This window comes from Biomphalaria glabrata, chromosome 1, assembly GCF_947242115.1.
Source record: "Biomphalaria glabrata chromosome 1, xgBioGlab47.1, whole genome shotgun sequence".
NCBI classification, from domain to species: domain Eukaryota; kingdom Metazoa; phylum Mollusca; class Gastropoda; family Planorbidae; genus Biomphalaria; species Biomphalaria glabrata.
In genome coordinates this window covers 28,693,243-28,714,737 of record NC_074711.1, presented here as the reverse complement: position 1 = coordinate 28,714,737, position 21,495 = coordinate 28,693,243, and the positions used below count along the sequence as shown (strand labels likewise).

The 21,495-nt window shown below is 34.2% G+C and overlaps 1 protein-coding gene across 1 annotated transcript; it reads right to left on the bottom strand.

Moving 5' to 3' along the window:
- Positions 1 to 781: 781 nt before the first annotated feature.
- On the bottom strand, positions 782 to 20,177 carry LOC106066120 (SCO-spondin-like). Its single transcript, XM_013225084.2, has 16 exons — positions 19,807 to 20,177; positions 18,012 to 18,259; positions 16,409 to 16,556; positions 11,679 to 11,838; positions 9,633 to 9,811; positions 8,791 to 8,943; positions 8,070 to 8,235; positions 7,115 to 7,228; positions 6,745 to 6,788; positions 6,462 to 6,537; positions 5,618 to 5,755; positions 5,359 to 5,405; positions 4,511 to 4,635; positions 3,171 to 3,323; positions 2,040 to 2,250; positions 782 to 877 (listed from the first exon to the last, which is right to left on the bottom strand). Coding segments are annotated over exons 1-16 (2,079 nt in total). The 5' UTR covers positions 19,922 to 20,177; the 3' UTR covers positions 782 to 875.
- Positions 20,178 to 21,495: the final 1,318 nt, after the last annotated feature.

The window sequence follows — 21,495 nt, the reverse complement described above, 5'->3', positions numbered from 1 at the left end:
GTTGCTATTATTTTACACAAATTGTCTTTAACTAGATGCTATTCACATATATTGGCGCCATATTTTATTTAGAGTCTCGACCTAGATCTAGCTATAATAGGCTCTAATTTGGCGATGCATCCGAACTAAATCAACAATTCGGCCATTCGGCCAATGGGCTCTATAGCTTTGGTCGGCAGCCAGTCTAGAAGACGGAAACTCCGATATAAAACCTAAGGCTATCTGTTGTTCACAGCCATCTTAGACTTCTGTGCTACTGTGGACTGCATTTAGTTTAAAGAGTGGTATTGGTCAGCGCGAGCCTATTATCACTTTAAAAATACTGGAGGCAATGCAGTAATTTACATAATTAGCCCACAAATTATTAGTATTATTTAAAAAAAGTGAGCAACCTGAATTTAGACTCGAGGGTTAAGGTCTTCTTAAGCCAACATGGTAACCACTGGGCCAGGGAGCTGCTTATGAAAATAGGTTTTATAGTTATTTACAAACTTTTCTTCCTACCAACAATAAAGGGACTATTTCAACTTATACCACCTTATCAGTGGAGTAAATTATTTCTCTTGTTAAGTAACTAATTGGTTAATTTTTTATTATTTATTCTTGTCTTGGCATGAAAAAGAAATAATTGTGCAAAATGTCAGCTTGATCCAACATTGGGTGTGGGAGAAATAATGTACTAACTTTCTACCAGACAGAGTTGATATAAGCTTTGTAAAAACATCAACTAGTGTATTATTACTATTCATAAAGTCTTTGAAGAAATTACTCAAGATTGCAATATTATTGTTATAATTATTTATTTATTTTTCTCAAAATAGATTGTACATTGTTTTATACTTTCTTTCCAAAAGTGAGATCATCAGTTTTGAAAGCTCTGAAAAGAAACAAAGGTGACAGAATAGAACATGCATTATACTTTCAAAGAAAATCATTTGAAAGAACTATTTATCTAGCCATTATCAATTTTTCTAGCTTTACACTTGAATTCCCCTGCTGAAAACATAAGTATCAATAGTAGACTCTAAAGGCTTTTTTTTAAAAATTGCTTTTCTATAGGGCATCTTTAATACTTATAGCACGACCAGTGCACTTTGGTCCAATCGCTTTGGTGGACATGTAGGGAATGGGGTATGAAGGAGAAGGTTTCCATGTTTCTTTTAGGCTCTTAACAAACACAACTCTAGCTGAGTCAAAAATCAGGTAGAAAGTTGGCATAGTTTAAAAAAAAAGGGCACATTTTTTCAAATGTGCTTGTTATGTTTAACTACACATTTGATCCAGAAGGCAGATTAAAGTAGGTCACAAAGAAAAAAAAGTTTTTGAAGACAAGCAAATGCGATGACCTTTGTTTTGTAAACAAATACACTAGCTGGCAAGAAATAAAATTCATAGAATGGGTCAAGAGTTAATGTGGTTTCTAGAAAGGTCTTTTTAAGTTCTAAAAAAGATTGGGTTCAGTTGAGCTACATTATTGTCAGTAAATGGTAGGAATATCCATAAAGTTATGCTGTATTTACCACTGATTTCAAATTCTTTTCAATCTAGGATTTATTTTCTTTTGCTGTAGATTGAGTTTGAAAGACTAGACTTCAATCAAAGTAACACTGATATGTGTCATCACAGTATATTATTAGGTGAAAATATTAAAGCAATCAATTTTTAAGATTAAAACTAAGAAAGAATAAAGCTAATTAAATAAATGATTCAGCCACTCTTCCATTATCCATTTGGGTTGTAATGAAAATGTATATCATCAATCAATGTCAATCAACTATTAATAGATTTAAAATCTAAGCCAAATTCTAACATTTGAGTGTCCCTATCCATGACAATCATTTGCAGTTACTGCAAATAGATTCAAATTTTAAATATGGGCTCAGGCATTAAGTTTTAGTGTGAATGCTAGTATTACAACATAAAATGCAGACGGTCACCAAAAATTATTTTGGTTGAGGCAAGATCAATTTATAAATATTTAGGTGTCAATAAAAAAAATCACTTAATGTTTGAAAAAGATAAAGTGATGTATAACTTACACTGGCAGCGATCACAGCTGCAGCCAGAGATGTAGCTAACTTTGTAGTTAACTATGAATTTATCTTTCTCGCACAGGAAAGGAACAACTTTCTTGTCAATGCTGGCTTTACAACAAGAGCAGTTTTGTTCTGTGAAGAGCTCAAATGTGTCATTGACAAGTTGTGTATTGACAATGTTGTCCGAGCTAAAATCACATGATCCAAAACATGACTGGAGAGGAAGACAAACAAAAATTAGACACAAAATTAATTGGTGATGACATTTATGAGCAATTTCAACTTGCATGTTGAAGTTTAAATATGATAATGGATTGACAAACAAAATAGAAAAATACCTTTTTAAAAACAAAGCTTATGTTGAGTGATGGGAGAACACTGTCCCTTTGCTGCAATATATCTCAATATTGCAAGCTTACATACCCTTTTTCAATATACAATAAAATTACCACTAATTGATTAACTGATTAATTTTTTATTGATTTATGTGTTGTCATGGACAATGAATAAAAGTTCCCCTTTCAGGCCATGTGGTCTATAAAGGTAATCTCTGTGGCCCATGGTTAATGAGGGTGTTATGTGGCAAGCACAACAACCAACCACCTTAACTTTTCCCCAACTAATTAGAGCTGGGTTGATTCAGAGGTGCCCTAAGGATCCCGAAATATAAAATATCAGTCTTCACCAGAATTGGAACACAGGCACGTTGGTTCAGAAGCCAAGTGCTTTACCACTCAGCCGCCGCACCTTCCTCTACAATGAATAATTGGGCCAAATTTCAACTAGATCCAAGAATGGAATGTGGGACCAAAAAAAAATGTGTAAAAGACAGACAGAATGAGTTAACATAACTTTTTGTTAAAAAAAAAGACTTTTGTCACAAAAGTGTCAATTTTTATTGTTCAGCTAATTTTGTCCAAGAAATAAAATTCCTATCTGGAGAGAATACAGACTGAGTATAGCCTGTGTGGTATGATCATCAATCTAGTCACAGTGGTATCCAGTTCATCTCATGCTCTGCAGTCATGACAGAGGTTTTGTAAGACAAAAGTATTTACATCTGAAACTTAAAAGAAATAATAAAAAATAAATACTAGCTCAGTTTAGAACAATATTATCCTTCATAGTACTTACACCAACTTCTAGTTCTGGAGATACACAGAGCCCATGACCTTCCACTGTAACATTTAATATAGTCGTAGTTTCAACTTTGTAGGAGCATGGGATCATCTTAGGCACACACTTCTTGCAGCATGAATCCTCAGTATCTTCAAGAACATGTGTAGTCTGTATAACAAGAAAGAAAACTATACATAATTTTGAACAGGTTAAGCATAGTATGAAGCAAGGTAATTTCAAAGAAGGCTTCAAAGTTGTTGTTATATAACAACTAAATTAATAAATAATTACTTGAAACAAAATTTCTCACAAGGCTATTTCTTGTAAGACATTGTCTTTATTTTGGAGTTTAATGGATGAGAGTAGTATTTCAAGTGACTACAAAAACCTAGTTTGTCACCTACATATTTTGCCACATTTGATGTAGACAAAGCCTTTGTCTGTCAGGGGTCTTATTAAGTTTTCTTTTTGTCATCTAAGCCTATTTTTTCGGCAAGTGTTTTTCTTGGAGTCTCCATTGTGTGTCCTATAATCATTGTGGGAACTCTCCAGCTGCCTCTTTCAGTGGTCAACTGCTTTCCTCTAAGCTAGTGAGGGAAAAACAGTGCCAGAGTTTGGCACTTCTGGGGGTACATCTGTGAATCTCTTTTAAGCTTACCCAAAAAGTATCTAGAAAAGGTGTCTGACCAAAGCCCATCTGTAAAATGGTAAGTAGTACCACTACACTGTCCACACCAGCTTCCAGCAGAACGTGGTTATTTCTAAGGCAGTCATGCAAGTGTATGCCCATTGTGAAGTTTTTGATGGTAGCTTTTGAGGTGCCTTAGGTCACAGAACCATACTTGTTGATAACAATTTTATTGTAGAATAAATGTAAATGTCAGTTAAGTAGAAATCACCAGCACTTATAGGCCCTACTTTCCTGAAATGGATCTAGCCAGTGCTTTTTTTTTTGTAAAAAAAAAATAGGGGCTGATACTCAGTGATGGTTTGCCTAACTTTTAACTACTAATAAATTAATAATAAACATTAAAATACAAGAAAAGCAATAATTTTTTCCCACATTGAAAAAGGTGCTAGTAATCCGTAATGATGCATACCGTCACAAAAAAGCACTGGATCTAGATATAGGTGTAATATTAAAAACTAAATGTCTTCTAAATATATTTAGACAACAATTCTTGAAAATAGTCATTTATAGACAATTTATTGACAAAAAAACAAACCAAAAAACAAATAAAAATAAAAAGGCTATAATTTCTTTTTAAAAAAGGAAGAATGTGTTATAATTGTATAAAATATATTATCTTAAAAATTCAGTTTTGAATAATGAAATGAGTGCAACGAATATCTACCTGGTTACATTGTTTTATAACTTCTTGACATTTTTGAAGCTTATCACTGTGTTTACATTCTTCAGTGTTGTTCTCATTACAGAAACATATTTGATCACATTCAGGATTAGACCAGGTCTGATTACCTAAGTTGAAAGAAAACAGACAATCATATGAGAGAATTTCCTCTTCCACAACAAAATGTGGGGAGAAAAAAAACATGAAACAAAACAAGTAAAATATTTTTAAAAATACATTGAGTGAAATTGCATCAATTATTTTGAATCAATTATGTAATTAACATTTAGTAGATCTATACTAACAAAAATAATATTGTGCAATTGGAAGTATTTTTATTGTTTTTGTTTTATGCAATTTCATGCTTACAGCATGCTCAATGCACTATGGTCCAATCACTTTTGCCTGACCAGTGTTGTGGGGGTTGGGGAAAATATGTATCTGGAAGAAGGTTTCCATGCTGCCTTTTAAAAAACAGTTTAAAAAAAAGATGCTTGTGCCTCCATGATGGAAAGCTGACTTGTTAATAACTAAGCTATCCAAGTAGGCTACCTATAAAAGTCGAAGGTTTTATGGTCTATTCTAAGTTAAATACTTAATTCTATACACAAAGCTTATCTCCCCTTAGCTTAGTAGTCCCTACTGTCTCTATATAAATTAATTAATTATGACTAATTGATTAAATAATTGGTTGATTTTTCCATTGACTCATGTGTTGTCCTTGATAATGATTAATTGTGCAAAGTTTCAACTTGATCAGAAATTGGGAAGGGAAAGAAATAAGATATACAATATTCAACCTAGACAAACAGACAATTTGAACTGATATAAGCTTTGCAAAAATTACATACCAATATTGTCAAATTTATTACATGTGACAACCCCATCATGGCACGAACTGTAAAAAGAAAAAAAGGTGATTAAAATAATTATTGTAGAAAAGTTGTATATGAAAGTGTATTATGATTTTTAAAAAAAATTAACATACAGCATAAGAGTTTTCTTAATTCAGTATTTTCTCTTGCTTTATTAAGACCACATAGCAACAATAAGAGGTTCTCCTCAGAGTGCATTTGTACTGAACACACAGACACAAAATGAGGGATTTACCATTCTTCACATCTGTTTCTAACAACTTTTCCTGGTTCCCACACCTCTCCATTGTAAATACAAGGACACTCTGAGAGTTGGCATTCTTGTGTTTCAGTCTTTGCTTCAACATCTGGGCAGCCATTGCCATAAATTTGTCTAAATGATTTCAATGAAATAAGTAATGAAATGTGAAATTATTTAGTAAAGTAAACATTTCTAATAGACTTCTGCTAGACCAATAGTAAAAAAAAGTAAAGTTCCCCTTTCAGACCTTGTGATATAAAGGTCATCCATTTCTGTGGCCTACAGTTAATAAGGGTGTCCTGTGGCCAGTACAACACCCAACTGCCTTTACTTTACCCCAACTAGTGTCAGGTACCCATTAGAGCTGAGAGGACTCAGAGGCACCCTAAAAATCCTGAAAGTAAAACTCTTAGTCTTTACCAGGATTCAAACCTGGGACCTTCAGTTCAGAAGCAAAGCACTTTACCACTCAGCTACCGTGCCTCCTCTGCTAGACCAATGATTTTACATTACCATTTTAAAAATAGGCATAAAGCGATCGGCACAAAATTGTACTAAAAATACTAGCATTTAATCTTTGGATTCTTTATCATTTTTTTTTCCTTCTTGTTGAAACCAATAAAAAGAAATTAAGCACAATGAATATTGAGAGTTTCTAATGGCAAAGAATAAACACAAGCCTAGCTCTATCTCTTATTTCTAATCAGATGAAAAATGATACAACATTAATTAAAGAAAATATTTAAAACCAATCTGATAATTAACAGTCTGTTGAGCACTTAGTGTCAAAAGGTTATTATCATTATGATTATAATAATAATTACTAATTAAAAGATACCTCTGTCTTGTTCTTTTCCCTTCACCACATGTAGTAGAGCACTCAGACCAATCAGACCATTCTTTTAACTCACAACCTATTAGAAATATATACTGTGTTATATAAAGAAATTTGCTTTTGATTGGCTTTCAGAGTCAGAAAGTGATATACAATCTAGTGAACTAGGCCTATATACATAAATGTTACAAAAATGTAAATTCTTTTATAAGCAGCAAAATAAAAAAAAAAAAAAAAACTGGTACAAAAAAAAAGATACAATAAATATTATTTTGTGTTAACTTACAATCATCCACTTCTGTACATGTGTATCCGTCAGAGAAACATTCACTAAAGAAAGAAATAATTTATTTATTTCTATCAGGTGGTTCAGTTTAAAGATGTATTTCCCTAATTAGATTTTCAAAGCAATGGATATGAAACAGAGATTACATTTAGTAAATTATACTCTGGAGTTAATTTTTTAAAACTCACAGCCACCAAAGCTCAATGTCAAGAGAAACACCTCAGTGTTATTAGGATACTTTTTGGAAGATGGAGATTGAGTACCTTAGTGTTAAGATAACTAACCAATATGCAATAGATAAAGCATGAAGATAGAGCTTCAATTTTTTTTGTAGCAAGTACAAACAAGCACCATGCTATGAAGAACTCACCACTTCACACATTTAGAAATGTTGATGTTGACAGAGGGTGGTATTGGTGTGGAACTCTGTGAGCTTTCATAGCACTCGCATTCTGCTTGGAGCACACATTCACCAAAAGCATTTCTGTACAGCCATAAATAAAACCATTTATGAAGAATAAAATTGATATTAACAATCATACAAAATAGCATAAATATAATTTATTTCTACAAAAATCACAGTAAACTGAATGGAATATAGTTTTAAAAGTACATATTCATACCATGTTAGTGTTTGTAGCAGCATATAGATTAAGAGGGTTTTGGTTAGTTGTTGGGTTCAGTAGTAGTGGTTAGTGTTCATATATTATTATATTTTATTAATGATTTATTTTTGCTATATGTAAATAAAGTTTCATTTTAGTATTTATTTTCAATTAAAGTTTGTCTCTTGCCTTCTTTTAGTTGGGTTAGTTAGTTTAGTTTAGTTTAGTTGTCTGGTTGCTTAGGAGACTCTAGCCCCTTGGTCACAGACTGAGGTGTCACAGATGAAACCCACCCAGTAGCGTTACCATCTAGCTACTGTTATAAATTCTGTTTAGCTCGAGGCCTAGACCTGACCTAGAGCCCCCACCTGCTAACATTTAGTAATTGTACTAGTGATGTAACTCTAGTTAAATGTCAATAATCCTTTTTGTATAAATCTAACAGCTCTATTTTGTATCTTTTCTAGTTTTTAAAAAAATATTTTCATGAGTTCACTGAGAAATACCCATTATAAATAAGATATGCATAAGCTTATGAAAAAATATTTTAGTTTTTAAGTGACATACTTTATGCCAAACATATATTAATTTAATCTGCATATGTATGTATAAATATTAGTATCAATTTCAACATTTTATATTTCAATAAATGTTTGTAATCTTTATTTTTAAACATACAATGTTAGTCTAGTAATATTTTATCAACATCCCTATCATCACCTGAAGTAACCATCTTTGCATTCACATTTATCAACACAACTTTCATCATCCTTAAGGGCATCACAAGTGGAATTTTTCCTGTACACAGCACAAGATTTGATGCATTCATCATAATTTGTGACACATTTGAGCTCCTCTGTTTCCTCACAAATTGGAGAAGTAGTAACTGTAACACAAAAATAAAGCTGGCAACACTTATATATCTTTAGAAATTATCTCATAGATTCTATAAAGTATAATGTCAACAAGAGTTGTGAATTTTACTTTGTTTATATGTGACATAATGCATGGGTTTCACCCTCTAGATTGAACTAATTGATTTAACATTTCCATTGGTTAAGTTGTGCAGAGTGGTGCATTCATAAACATGGTGGAAGTAAAAGGCCAGTCACCATTGTTTTTTTTATGTGTATTTTAGTTTTATAGAAGTGGTTTATAAATGCTTTATAATTTCTAAGAATAATTGAATGTGTGTGGCTCATGGGATATTATAATAATATAGATCATCACAATAAAAAAAAGTCACAAAAACCTATACATTAATGCAAAAAATCCTTTGAAAAGTTATGTAAAGAAAACCATAATGTAATTTTGCAAAATACAAAGAATAATTTTATGATAGAAAAAAAAAACACCCCAGCAGGCAAGTGCTAAAACACTAAGCCATATCAGTTCTATTTTTATTAAGATTGATTAAAAGAACAAAACATATTAAATGAACCTTGTACACATTGATCACATGTCTGGGTCTCAGTTAAATTGAAATTGTTGCATTCGTCCTGACACTCAGGTCCACATGTACGTGTTCGGAACTGTTGGCAGTTAGTTGTGCATGGTGACCATGGGCTCCAAGGATCAGGACAGATATGTGTAGCTGTAAGAGCAAATAAAATATTATACAACAGGTTCCATACTAGTATGGTAAAATTCTGAAATGCTAAGGGTGTCAAAAATTCTAGGTTAAAAAGTTTTTACTACATATTTATTAAATATGAAAATCTACATGATGTTTATAAATGTTGTAAAATATTATCTAGCAATGTTTTTTCATTATTATTCCCTTGTGTTGTATGCAGTAAGACTTTGTTTATTGTAAATTTTAGCTGTATTTATCATTTGACTAAATTCTTTTTTTTTTTTTGCTTAGTGCATCAATTCACTCTAGTTATGTTTCTGTCATTCTTATACTTTAATCTTTATGTAATTCTATGAATTAATTTCATATATAGAGAATAAAATTAACCTTTCTGGCTGTGTGACATGACCAGTAGAAAGGAAATTTATTTTGAATTTTTATGAAAGACACAGCTTAAAAAAAAATGCAGCAAATTTTTTATTATTCAGTTTACAATAATGAAGAATAGTTACTGTTATATTTAAAAAAAATAGTTACACTCTACACTCATCTGGCGTTCTATGTCAATAATGATCTACACACATTTATTCTGTTATTGTATGTGTATGTACATTTATGGCTAAGTGTATTGTCTTTATTTAAGAACAGATTGAAGAGACACATTTGTTTTTGTATTAAAGTCAGTCACCAAAAAATTTTCAACTTACTGGAACATTCATCAGGAACACAAGGTTTAGAACTATTTAGGCAATGATCAGGAACACCAACTTCAGAAAATATCTTCACTTCAAAAGCACTGTAGCAATCTCCTTGGCATTCTGTTATGGCATTAGGACACTCAGTGCAGTTTTCTACAGTACATACCAATTTTCGGTTTGAACAAATGCTACAAACAAAAGACAAAAAATGTTAAAGCACATAGAGAAAGGAAATAAGTTCAACAATGGGTGAAAATGTCACTTAGTAAGAGGAAATTAGTACAAAAAAAAAAGGATTAAAATCAACAACAAAATGAAGAAGGTGAAGGTGAATGTAAGTTGTCAAAATATTTTTCAACAGACAATAAATTGATTTCCTATCTTTGTTAACAATAACTATATAGATTGTATTGATTAAATAACTGAAATACAAAAATAAAACATAAATAAAGTTTATGCTGACTACTGATCTATTGCCATCTTGCCTTTTTTTTTAGTGTCTTCAGATTCTTCAACACTTTTTGTATTATGTAGGTCATATTTGTATAAATAAATAAAATTATATATATATATATATATATATATATATATATATATATATATATATTAGTCGACCCGCGGGCATAATGGCCATGATCCAAAGGATGGCTAAATAGCAGGGATATGGAGAGACGTTTACCCAGATTGTAAACTTGAGGAGGGTCATGCGGATGTTCTTGGAAGTGAATAGTGATAGTAGCGGGAAGTATTTGAGACATCACCACAATTTCAGCCTCACCACCATTAACGCCGGAAGTATTCATGTAGGCAGCATATTGTCGAGCAGAGTGTATGACTGTGCTTCTGTGAGTAAGAACAACAGACAGGGCATCACCATGTCAGAGGGAGGTATGGCGAGTGAATATGTTACTTTGTTGATATTTTGGTATGATAGTTATATCCTTTTGACCTTTGTTTATGTACTCTCAGGCCCAGGTTATGAATGTGAACAGTCTGCATGTGTTATGAACTGAATGTTTAGTCTTCCTTGAATGTTCGAAAGAGCGTGTTAGTCAGTGAGGTCTTGTTCTCTGTCCAGAAAGGTTATATGTATAAAATACTTCCTCTTTTATGAATCTGCCAAAGGTATGCCAATATTCTAATTCTGATGAGACTAACTTTACTAAGGAAACCAACAAGGAAAAATGTTGAGACGCTGTAAGAATATGGGTTGCCTTTTAGGTTCTTCTTCTTCTTCTAGCCAGCTTTATTGCTGCTGAGCTGTGAGCTCTTTTGAAGACTGTGCCAAGGAAAAAAAGTGCTGTTTTCTTCAGTTGTTCAGCACTGCCGTACAGGGTGTTGGTTATGTTGGGCTGTAGTGGAAGTAGGGTCTGCCTAAGGTGGATTAGGGAGGGGCATTCAAAGAGGATATGGTTTACAGTTTCAAAGGGGTGGGCGCAGTGTCTGCAAAGGGGGAGTTGTGTGGAGTTTATTTTGTTCAGGTGGTAATTTAATAGTGGTGTGTGTCCTGTTCTTAGTTGAAAAATTGTAGATTGTTCTTTGCGGGGGAGGAAGTTAATACTGTCCAGTTTGTTAGGCGTAGTCATTTCTTTGTACATGGCTCTGCCTGTGTTTCCTGATGCCCATTGGTTGAGCCACTCCTCTTTGTGATTGTTGACTAACATTGACCTTAGGGTGAGGCAGTTAACAGGTCTATCTGGTTGTTCCATAGGCCTTTTAGGTTACTTTCTATACATTTCTGGCATGATCTAAAGGAATTCTTGACATTTGGTACCAACTCAGTTGCAGGAACAGCCTAAAAGAAATCCTAAAGTACCCCTCATCTAGTTGAAATGGCCAATGGAGTTACTATAATTTTCTGGTTTTAAAGGCCCCATATATTCGTGTTCACCTTTAACTATAAGAATCATTTTGCCTGACTTAATTCACAAGTTGCTACATTGCTTAAAATTGAAAAAAAAAAAACAACAACAACCTTGTTTAAAAAATTAGCAGTTATAATATAAACCATAAGTTTTGCTGAAAAAAACTAGACAGATTAAAATTGGTCCTAACCAAGAATAACAGGTTCCTGTTACAACAACACCTTGTTCAATATAATCTCCATTATAGCCATAATAAATGGTGACATTTTGATCTGTTAAACCAAGGGTGTAATTCAATGGTAAAAATGATAGTGCATCCAAAATTTCTTCAGTTCCCAAATAGCAGAAATCTGAAAAAAAAAAGGTTTTAAATCATGATTCGTGTCAAGTTAGAACATATGCTACAGTAATTCATATATAAATGGTTATTATCCAATGTAAGTTAATAAGTAGTCTAAAAAGATTTCAACAATCTTATAAATAATAATTACAAACAACCTTAGATAACTTTAAAAATACAGATTTTTCTATAACGAAGATAATTATGTCCACAGAAAAAATCAGTGATGGTCTAGGGCAGGGGTGGGCAAACATTTTTGTATCGAGGGCCGCATAAAAAGAAATTTGGGAATGGCGGGCCGCATATATATATATATAAGCTTGCTGTGTAGGATGTCTTTTAATTCATATTTACACTGTATTACTTTTTTTTTAATTGCTGTTGTCTTTTTATATCACAACAATATCCCCACAAATATACAGTTATATTTAAGGTGCAGTATTTTACTTTTTACACTAGTGCATAATGTTTCTTAACTGTGAAACTATCTTACTAGTTGTTACCCCTGTGTGTGACTACTGTCAAATTACAGTCAGTCAACATTGACAAGTGATTATACTTATTTAGTTTCCACAAAAAAATACTTGCTCACTGAATGAGACAATTTATGTTCGGAAGTTAAATGTCGGGACGAGCGAAGCCTGCCCTTGTGGAGCATCACCAGAGAATGCTGACCATGTCCTTCAATGGTGCATACTAAATCAAGGGACCCGAACAAGACTCTCCAAAGACTATTCGGAGAACTGCCTGATCTGGGAGCCACTACGCGGTTCATCTCAGATATAGGACTGCTGATCAGAACCCTTCAACATGTAAAATGAGAACGAAGAAAAAGAACTGATGTATGTGTACCCAAATAGTGTGAACAGCAGCAAATTTTTTTTAAGTGTGTCAGTTTCTGGCACCCATAAATCTCCCGTGGTGGTGCTGACTGGAACTTCTCTTTGCTTTCAGTTATGTCCTCTGGAGCTGAATCGGCTTCTCTTAATAAGTGTTGTACTTTTAATAATTTCACTTAAGATAGTTTCCCCTTTCAGCAAAGGAAAATGACAAAAACTTTTTTTTGTTTGCTTGCCTGAAGAAATGGTAAAGCCTTGTTTGAAAAGATTTAACATGCATTTACATTTCATATGTAAGCAATCAATTGTAATAGATATTATAATATATACATGAAATTTTGTCTTCCACTCTTCATTAGAAATATTGGTTACAAAGTCACAGTCAATGTCCTTCAAGTTACATAACAATTTCATCCTTGAGATTTTATATTCTTCTCTTTTGCCTTAGTGGATACATTGGATTATTTATTCATAAATCAGAACTACCCGTGGTTAACTCCCCTAGTTCTAGTATGTTTTATTACTTATAAATTCTCAATTATAATATATTAATTAATGCAGTATTGTGCAAACTTTCATGTTTCAAGTTTATGGTTCTCAGTCAAAGATCATTTTTATATCTATATACTGTGGTCACACCTGATTTCTGTAGGTGTCGGCGGGCCGCATAAAACTCTTCGGCGGGCCGCATGTGGCCCGCGGGCCGTAATTTGCCCACCCCTGGTCTAGGGTAATTGATATATATAATTAAATGCCAGTGTGACAGGTTGGGGAGAGTGACGTGAGTTTGGCGCGTTTAATGTCTAGGGGATGATTATTTTTAAAGCTATCACACAACAACCCGTCAGCATATAAATCGGGAGCAGGCACGCAACGAGACAATCACTGAAAGAAAGATACAAAGTTAAAAATGAAGAATATTTATTTACATAAATATTTACATATAAGAATAAAAAGGGGGAGGGTTTGCATCTATCTCTAATTGATACTAAGTTTGATCATCACTCTTGCACTTAATAGGAGAGTATGTCACTTTGTCCTCTGACTTAGCTGGTTTTCCTGTTGATGTTGCAGCTGGCTGTGTCCTGGCTTGAGGTTCTGCAGCTGGAGGTGGCGCTCTAGCGGATAGAGGGACGCCGGTGATTCAGTTCTTGTGGAGTCTCAATCCAAAGTTCTGATATCTGTAGTGGGCACAGTAGGGCGGGTGGCCGGCTACTGTGGGCACAAGGTTACTGCGGGCAGAGCTGATCTGCCGTGGGCAGCGTAGTTAACAGGATAAGTCTAGTGAGTTGCAGAGGGTTTGGCGTAGCTATGACGTCTCGCACAGATCTGAGTCTATAGGGACGTCGCACCTAATAAGTTGACAGGTGGGCTGTTGAATAGGCGGGCAAGGCCGATAGCGCCAAGTAGTAGAGTTGAGAAAATCCACATAGGCGGGAGGTGATACTCATCAGCAGATAGGCAGTTGACTAGGCAGACAATGCCAAATAAATAGGCAGGTGAGTGATCCGATAAATAGGCAAGTGTAGTGTTGAGTAGCACTGAGCACAAAGGCAATAGGTGATTCTCGATAGCAAATACAGTGCAGAATAGCACTAAGCACATAGGCAGACACCTGAGGGAGGCTGCGGATAAATAAAGACAAGTTACGACATGTCTCTCATGCATCTTATTGATGCCCTCGACTGAGGTGCATTCGTCAGATTGGTAAAATTGCTTTAGAGCACAATAGGGAGATGATGACAAATAGGATTTGGAAAATAGATGGCTGATAGTAGCAATATAAAAATGTACGTAAAAGGGAAAGTAATAATATAAAAACGTACATATAAGGGGAAATAATAACCTCAAATAAACAACACAAGTTGGAAGAGAGAAAAGGGGGGGGGGATGGGCGATGGTCAGCGACCATGACGGTTTGTTTACATATAACCGTCGGCTGAGAACAATGGAGCGCGCTTGAATGGAGAGGGTGTCCATTCAAGGGGCGCAACTCTCAGTAGAGTAAAATGACTACAGGGGAGATAATTCATATCTCTTCTCTAAGCGCAGTATTAGTGCGATAGTAAAATTATCAAGGCGGCCAACCGAGATAAAGGAAATAAAATAAGATGTACAAATATATACATGGTTGCATCAACGATCAATTGAGAAACGTAGCATTAATAGATTAATGCAATACTTAAATACATACATAAGACATGTTTATTCTTTCTACTTACGACAGTGAGAAATACACAATGCACTAATTAATGTAAATAAAATAATAGAATACACATGATAATCTCCAGTGAGAAATATGCACAAAGTAACTAAGATGGAGCTTGTGATTAAGTTCGGCTTACCACCAGGTATTCCTCTAGGAGTGAGAATAAATGAAGTAGTCCAGACTCGATTGCTCAGCGACAATGAGAAATAAGAGGGTCTGATTTGATTTGGATCTACTTTAAATAGGCCTGGAAAATGCAGGTGGAAACAGGAAATGTCCTAGGCTTAGAATTATCTTACACGTGGGTGAATTAGACTTGAGATGGGAGTCGCACCTTGGAGCGTCGAGAGGCGTTTTGAATAGAGTAATCTCCTAGATCAAAGAGAGACGTGGAAGAAAGGGGGGAGGAGTGAATTGCATTCCACACCCAACATGGTGTCAACAGCGATTGTAACAGACATCCGGCCGGTCAGATCAAAGAGATTGTGTGTTTACCTTTATACGATCAAGGGCAGATAAATCGAAAGACGCGGTCTAGCTATCTCCAATGTGGTCAACTAAGTCTAGCCTGGAGAGGAAAAGGTGGTGCGGGTGAAGGAATTGGGGGTAGGATGGGGAAATAATTAAAATAAAATAAATAAATAATGAATAATAATAATTAATGCCGTGATAAATTTGAGTGACTCTGACAGCGAGTTTTTGACTTGTCACAGCCAGCAGGAACAAATTAAAAGTTACCATATAAATTTAAGACAGTTAAATATGTATATATATATATATATATCATTGGCCTCCTTCAGTCGTGAAACGACTTTTTATATGGCCCTATTTTGGAGAGACACTCCCGTCCACATATATTGCAAGTCAAGGTGGCTTTCGCTTTGGTGGTAGAGGAGCTGGCCATTTTCCGAGTGGCACGCTTTTCTTCAAGAATCGAGGCCCATGTTTTCTCACTGTTTATAGCTTTCTTGGTCAACGTCTCTCTCCGACTAGTGCGGTCTAAGGCTATGTCTTCCCAATGGTCAGTATCAATCACATCATTGTAACGGAGGTGGGGGCGACCAGTTTTTCTTGAGCCAGATGCAAATTGCCTGTACAGAATGATTTTCGGGATGCGATTGTCCTCCATCCGTCGAACATGTCTGTGTCAGTGCAGGCAGCATTGCCTGAGGACCGTACAGATGCTGGGAAGGCCTGTTCTTGCGACGATCTCAGTATTACACACTCTTTCTTTCCATGTTATTTTTAAGATCCTTCGAAGGCAGCGCAAGTGGAATGAGTTTAGTTTTCTCTCTTGTTTTGTGTAGGTTGTCCACGTTTCGCTGCCATATAGTAGTGTGCTAAGGACGAACAGGTGAAGAAGATGTAAAGAAAACTTAAATAGACCCCAGCTGACAACAGCTTTGTCTGCATCAGATGTAGAAAAAATGTGCAGGCTGCATCTGGCTTTGTATAGTCATCCTTAATCTTTGAAATCCAAGACATTGTTATTATTATTATTATTTATAACAAAGTAAAAGTAAAATACTTACCAATATCTGGGGGACAGATATTAAATTCAGTTATATTGACACTAAATCCTTCATTTGGTCCGGCAATGGTAATCATTAAATAGTTTTGGTTTCCTACATAAGCATTAAAATGATTTTGTCCATTGAATACATCTTTGCCTATAGTGTTCTAGACACAAAAAGTAGAAAAAAAGTGTTGTTGAAACAAATAAGGTGCACATTACAGTTCCTCAGTACAAAGTTAATTTGATCTTAGAGAAAATCTTTCTAGTTTTTACTTTATATTTTTACATTTAAAAAAAATGCAAAGATGCCATTTTGAATCAAATCCTTAAAATGAAATTTCGGAAATTTAGCAATTATGTAACCCCAACATGTCTAAAATGTTTTGACTGGTTCTATTGGATTGCATTATGGGGTCTAGATCTCAATTTATCTAATGCACTAAACATTGTAAAAATATTTTAGGGAATTTAAGGCATCAAGTGTGAGATTCAAAAATATTTTTTAGACTTTGCCTATTGAGAGAAATGTTATTCTTATATCTATATTGATCAAATGATGTTGAATAACACCTTAGACAACTTGTTTTTTTGAATCTATAATAAGTAGATAAATATAATAAAAATAAATCTAAACACCTTTAAGCAAAGTTTTATTGATATTAATCAAACAGGTTAAACTTTATGAATCCTCCACTTTTTCAAAAACTTTGTTTCATACAACAGCCTTTATATTGTAGGATAAATTTAAACACTTTAAAAAAATATTTTTCAAATGTTTGTAAATATTTTTGGCAGCAAGTCTATAATTTTAATTAACTTAATTAAGATAGGCTGACATTGATTAAATCAACAAATTTTAATTTGAAATATACATATACAATAAAATTGACTGAAAATAAAATGTAATAATTTCCATTTAATATTAATCTATTTAATTCAATCTATAATTAGAATATCTAATATAGAACTAAGAAAAAATAAATATTTCAAATTATTTATAGGACTTAATTAATGAATAGACAAACTATGATTAATAGACTCAAAATCTAAAAGAATTATTTTTAATGTAAATTTAAGTAATACAAAAATCCAATACAGAATTTAAATTCTGTATAATAATTTCTTTTTTTTTTTTCCTTCTGTTTTTTTTCCAAAATTCATAGTTTTTAGCAACCCTAGTGGAAATTAATAGAAAAAGTAAACACACAGCAACACTACCAGATGGACTACAACTATAACTCAGTTGCAGAGATATACTGTGTCAGCTTAATGAATAGCATAGATCACTTTCCAAAGAAAATGACAGGAATCCATCCGAAACTTATTAAAATTTTACATTTGACACTTTTTGAATGTTTAAAAAACTTTTAAGAAAGAAAAAAACGTATCTCCTTTTAGTTAGATACATAGTTATAATTATGCAAATGAATGTTAGCTAATAAAAATAAATCAAATTAAAAAAAAAAAAAAGTTTAATTGTGAGGGCCATTTTCAATGACAAATAATGTTAATTTGAACAGAACTTCAAAACTAAAATACTAATACACATTGCCTTACTTCCAGAACTCCATTTCTGTTGGGAGTGTTGGTCACAATCAACTATTAAAAAATATACTTACCAAGACAGGTGTAGACTGAACTCCGTCTTTGTCAACTGTAAAGACTTGGTAAGATATGTAAGTACCTATCAGGTTCAGTGACATCAAGGTACCCCCTAAAGGAAGTTGTACTTGGATACTGACAACACCAATACCACTTGGTACAGAGAAATCAAAATTTCCCCCAGTAACTTCAGGGTGAATGTTGTAGGTGCCAATGAATGGTTTGATCAACCCACTTGTGGTTAATTCCACCAACTCTTTACAGACTGATGACAAGAGAATGTTAAAATACTAAACAACCAACTAAACTTAACTATTCTTTTTTTTAAATAACAAACAAGATAGCAAAGATATCTGTGTTAGTTGTAGGTCAGTCATAGTCACAAATTATGTTAGAAACAAAATAGCTCTTGATTACATTCAGAAAAGTGACTTTAATTTAGCAATTCAAGGGTATAATTATCATTAGCATAACTTTGTAGTAAGAAAAATAAAGATCTATGTTCACTTGTAATGTAATTTTTTTAAAATAGCAGATTATCAATATTGATCTTTGACAACTTCAAAACTATTGCTTTTAAAATCTTTTTTCTGAAAAAATAGTTTATAATTTTAAAAATGTTTAGTAAATAAGCATATAAAACGTGTATACTTTATTTAAAAAACAAAAGTCTATGTTTTATGGTGTTTTAGAGCACCATAAATAGTCTTTGCATTTTTTTCAAAAAAGCTAAGATAATAAAGAAAATTTTTTATAGCACACTTAGGTTTTTTTTCTTAAGAAGTATCAAAAGAGTATTAAAAACAGAAGTGGCATTTCATTAGCTATAATTTTTTAATATTCAATCCAATAAAAACTAACATTTCCCTATAATAATTTACTGTCATGTCATATGTTGATATGATGAGTATATATAAGTGTAGTATCTTCTGATGTGCATTGATTATTTAAAAGAACCTTATTATTCTTAGAATGAAATAGAAATAAATCCAAATACGAAATAAATTCAAACTGAGTGTATAATAAATCCAGAAAAAAACATGGAAAATAACATACAAAAAGAGTAAAAAGAGGTATTTAAAAAAAATTTATTAAAAAAAATAAGCTTTTATTAATGAGTATCAATTAGTTTGAATCAGTCATGTAATTACATTTGTAATAGATTTAGACAAACAATAATAAATAATAATGCGATTAGAAATATTTTTTGTACCAATTTTTTTTTTAAACGCAATTTCATGCTTTAAGCGTTCTTATACGCTATGATCCTATCACTTGTCTAGACCAGTTGGAAAGGGACAGAAAAAATGGGTGATCAAATTTTAAATGTATTTTTCTTTTAATTTATGGGATAAAGCCTTCTCATACTTCTCAAGCCAACCGGTAACCACTCTGTAATTAAAGAGTCTATGAACATGGAAGATAGTATAGTTATCTATTGTTTCTATTTCATGTTTGTGTTCACTAAGCCTTAGATGGAAGCCTAATATAAAGGGGACTAATTCAGCGTATACCACCCATTCAGTCAATTACCAAACAAAGAAATTTATTACTAAAATAATTTGTTAATTTTTTAAATTGATTCTTATATTATCAGGTAAAAGAAATAATTGTGCAAATTTCAGCTTGAACCTAGATTGGTAGTCAGAGAAATAACATGTACAAACTTTAGGCCAGACAGAAAGACAAACAGAGTTGATATAAGCCAACAATAAAATGTAAAATAAAGCAATAAAAAAGCATGAAAGGTATAATATTTAAAATTTTTAAAAAATTAAGTTGTAAATAAAATAAGAGACAAACTTCTCTCACCTGAGATTGGAGTAGTGAGAATAGAAGTTGTGAAATCCGGTACTGAAGAGCTAATACTTGCAGATGATGTGACAATAATAGATTCTGGGATGCTTACTGATTCAGAATAACCCATAGAAGGTGTTAACCAGGTGGTTACTGCTGTGAAAGATGATACTGGTGGAGTTGATCCTGATCCAGAACTAGATGGTGGTTGTGAAGAGGATGCTGAGACTGGTGCTGAAGAACCAAAAGATTCTGGAGTGCTAGGTGTTGTAGTTGTTGTTACACTTTCAGGTGTGGTGGTGGTAGCAGTAGACTCTGTAATAGAAGGTACTGTTGTGAATGATGACACTGGTGGAGGTGATCGTGATGGTGGCTGTGGAGAGGATGCTGAGACTGGTGCTGAAGAACCAAAGGATTCTGGAGTGCTAGGTGTTGTAGTTGTTGTTACACTTTCAGGTGTGGTGGTGGTAGCAGTAGACTCTGTAATAGAAGGTACTGTTGTGAATGATGACACTGGTGGAGGTGATCGTGATGGTGGCTGTGGAGAGGATGCTGAGACTGGTGCTGAAGAACCAAAGGATTCTGGAGTGCTAGGTGTTGTAGTTGTTATTACACTTTCAGGTGTGGTGGTGGTAGCAGTAGACTCTGTAATAGAAGGTACTGTTGTGAATGATGACACTGGTGGAGGTGATCGTGATGGTGGCTGTGGAGAGGATGCTGAGACTGGTGCTGAAGAACCAAAGGATTCTGGAGTGCTAGGTGTTGTAGTTGTTGTTACACTTTCAGGTGTGGTGGTGGTAGCAGTAGACTCTGTAATAGAAGGTACTGTTGTGAATGATGACACTGGTGGAGGTGATCGTGATGGTGGCTGTGGAGAGGATGCTGAGACTGGTGCTGAAGAACCAAAGGATTCTGGAGTGCTAGGTGTTGTAGTTGTTGTTACACTTTCAGGTGTGGTGGTGGTAGCAGTAGACTCTGTAATAGAAGGTACTGTTGTGAATGATGACACTGGTGGAGGTGATCGTGATGGTGGCTGTGGAGAGGATGCTGAGACTGGTGCTGAAGAACCAAAGGATTCTGGAGTGCTAGGTGTTGTAGTTGTTGTTACACTTTCAGGTGTGGTGGTGGTAGCAGTAGACTCTGTAATAGAAGGTACTGTTGTGAATGATGACACTGGTGGAGGTGATCGTGATGGTGGCTGTGGAGAGGATGCTGAGACTGGTGCTGAAGAACCAAAGGATTCTGGAGTGCTAGGTGTTGTAGTTGTTGTTACACTTTCAGGTGTGGTGGTGGTAGCAGTAGACTCTGTAATAGAAGGTACTGTTGTGAATGATGACACTGGTGGAGGTGATCGTGATGGTGGCTGTGGAGAGGATGCTGAGACTGGTGCTGAAGAACCAAAGGATTCTGGAGTGCTAGGTGTTGTAGTTGTTGTTACACTTTCAGGTGTGGTGGTGGTAGCAGTAGACTCTGTAATAGAAGGTACTGTTGTGAATGATGACACTGGTGGAGGTGATCGTGATGGTGGCTGTGGAGAGGATGCTGAGACTGGTGCTGAAGAACCAAAGGATTCTGGAGTGCTAGGTGTTGTAGTTGTTGTTACACTTTCAGGTGTGGTGGTGGTAGCAGTAGACTCTGTAATAGAAGGTACTGTTGTGAATGATGACACTGGTGGAGGTGATCGTGATGGTGGCTGTGGAGAGG

Bases quoted from the DNA above. Each gene is read 5' to 3' on its own strand.
- LOC106066120 (XM_013225084.2), bottom strand. From the start codon at position 19,921: ATGGGTTATTCTGAATCAGTAAGCATCCCAGAATCTATTATTGTCACA. The intron at 16,557-18,011 runs GTAAGTATATTT...TTTTGTGTCTAG, and splicing joins TTCAGTCTACACCTGTCTTG to AACACTATAGGCAAAGATGT. The intron at 7,229-8,069 runs GTGATGATAGGG...ATGGCTGTACAG, and splicing joins TGCAAAGATGGTTACTTCAG to AAATGCTTTTGGTGAATGTG.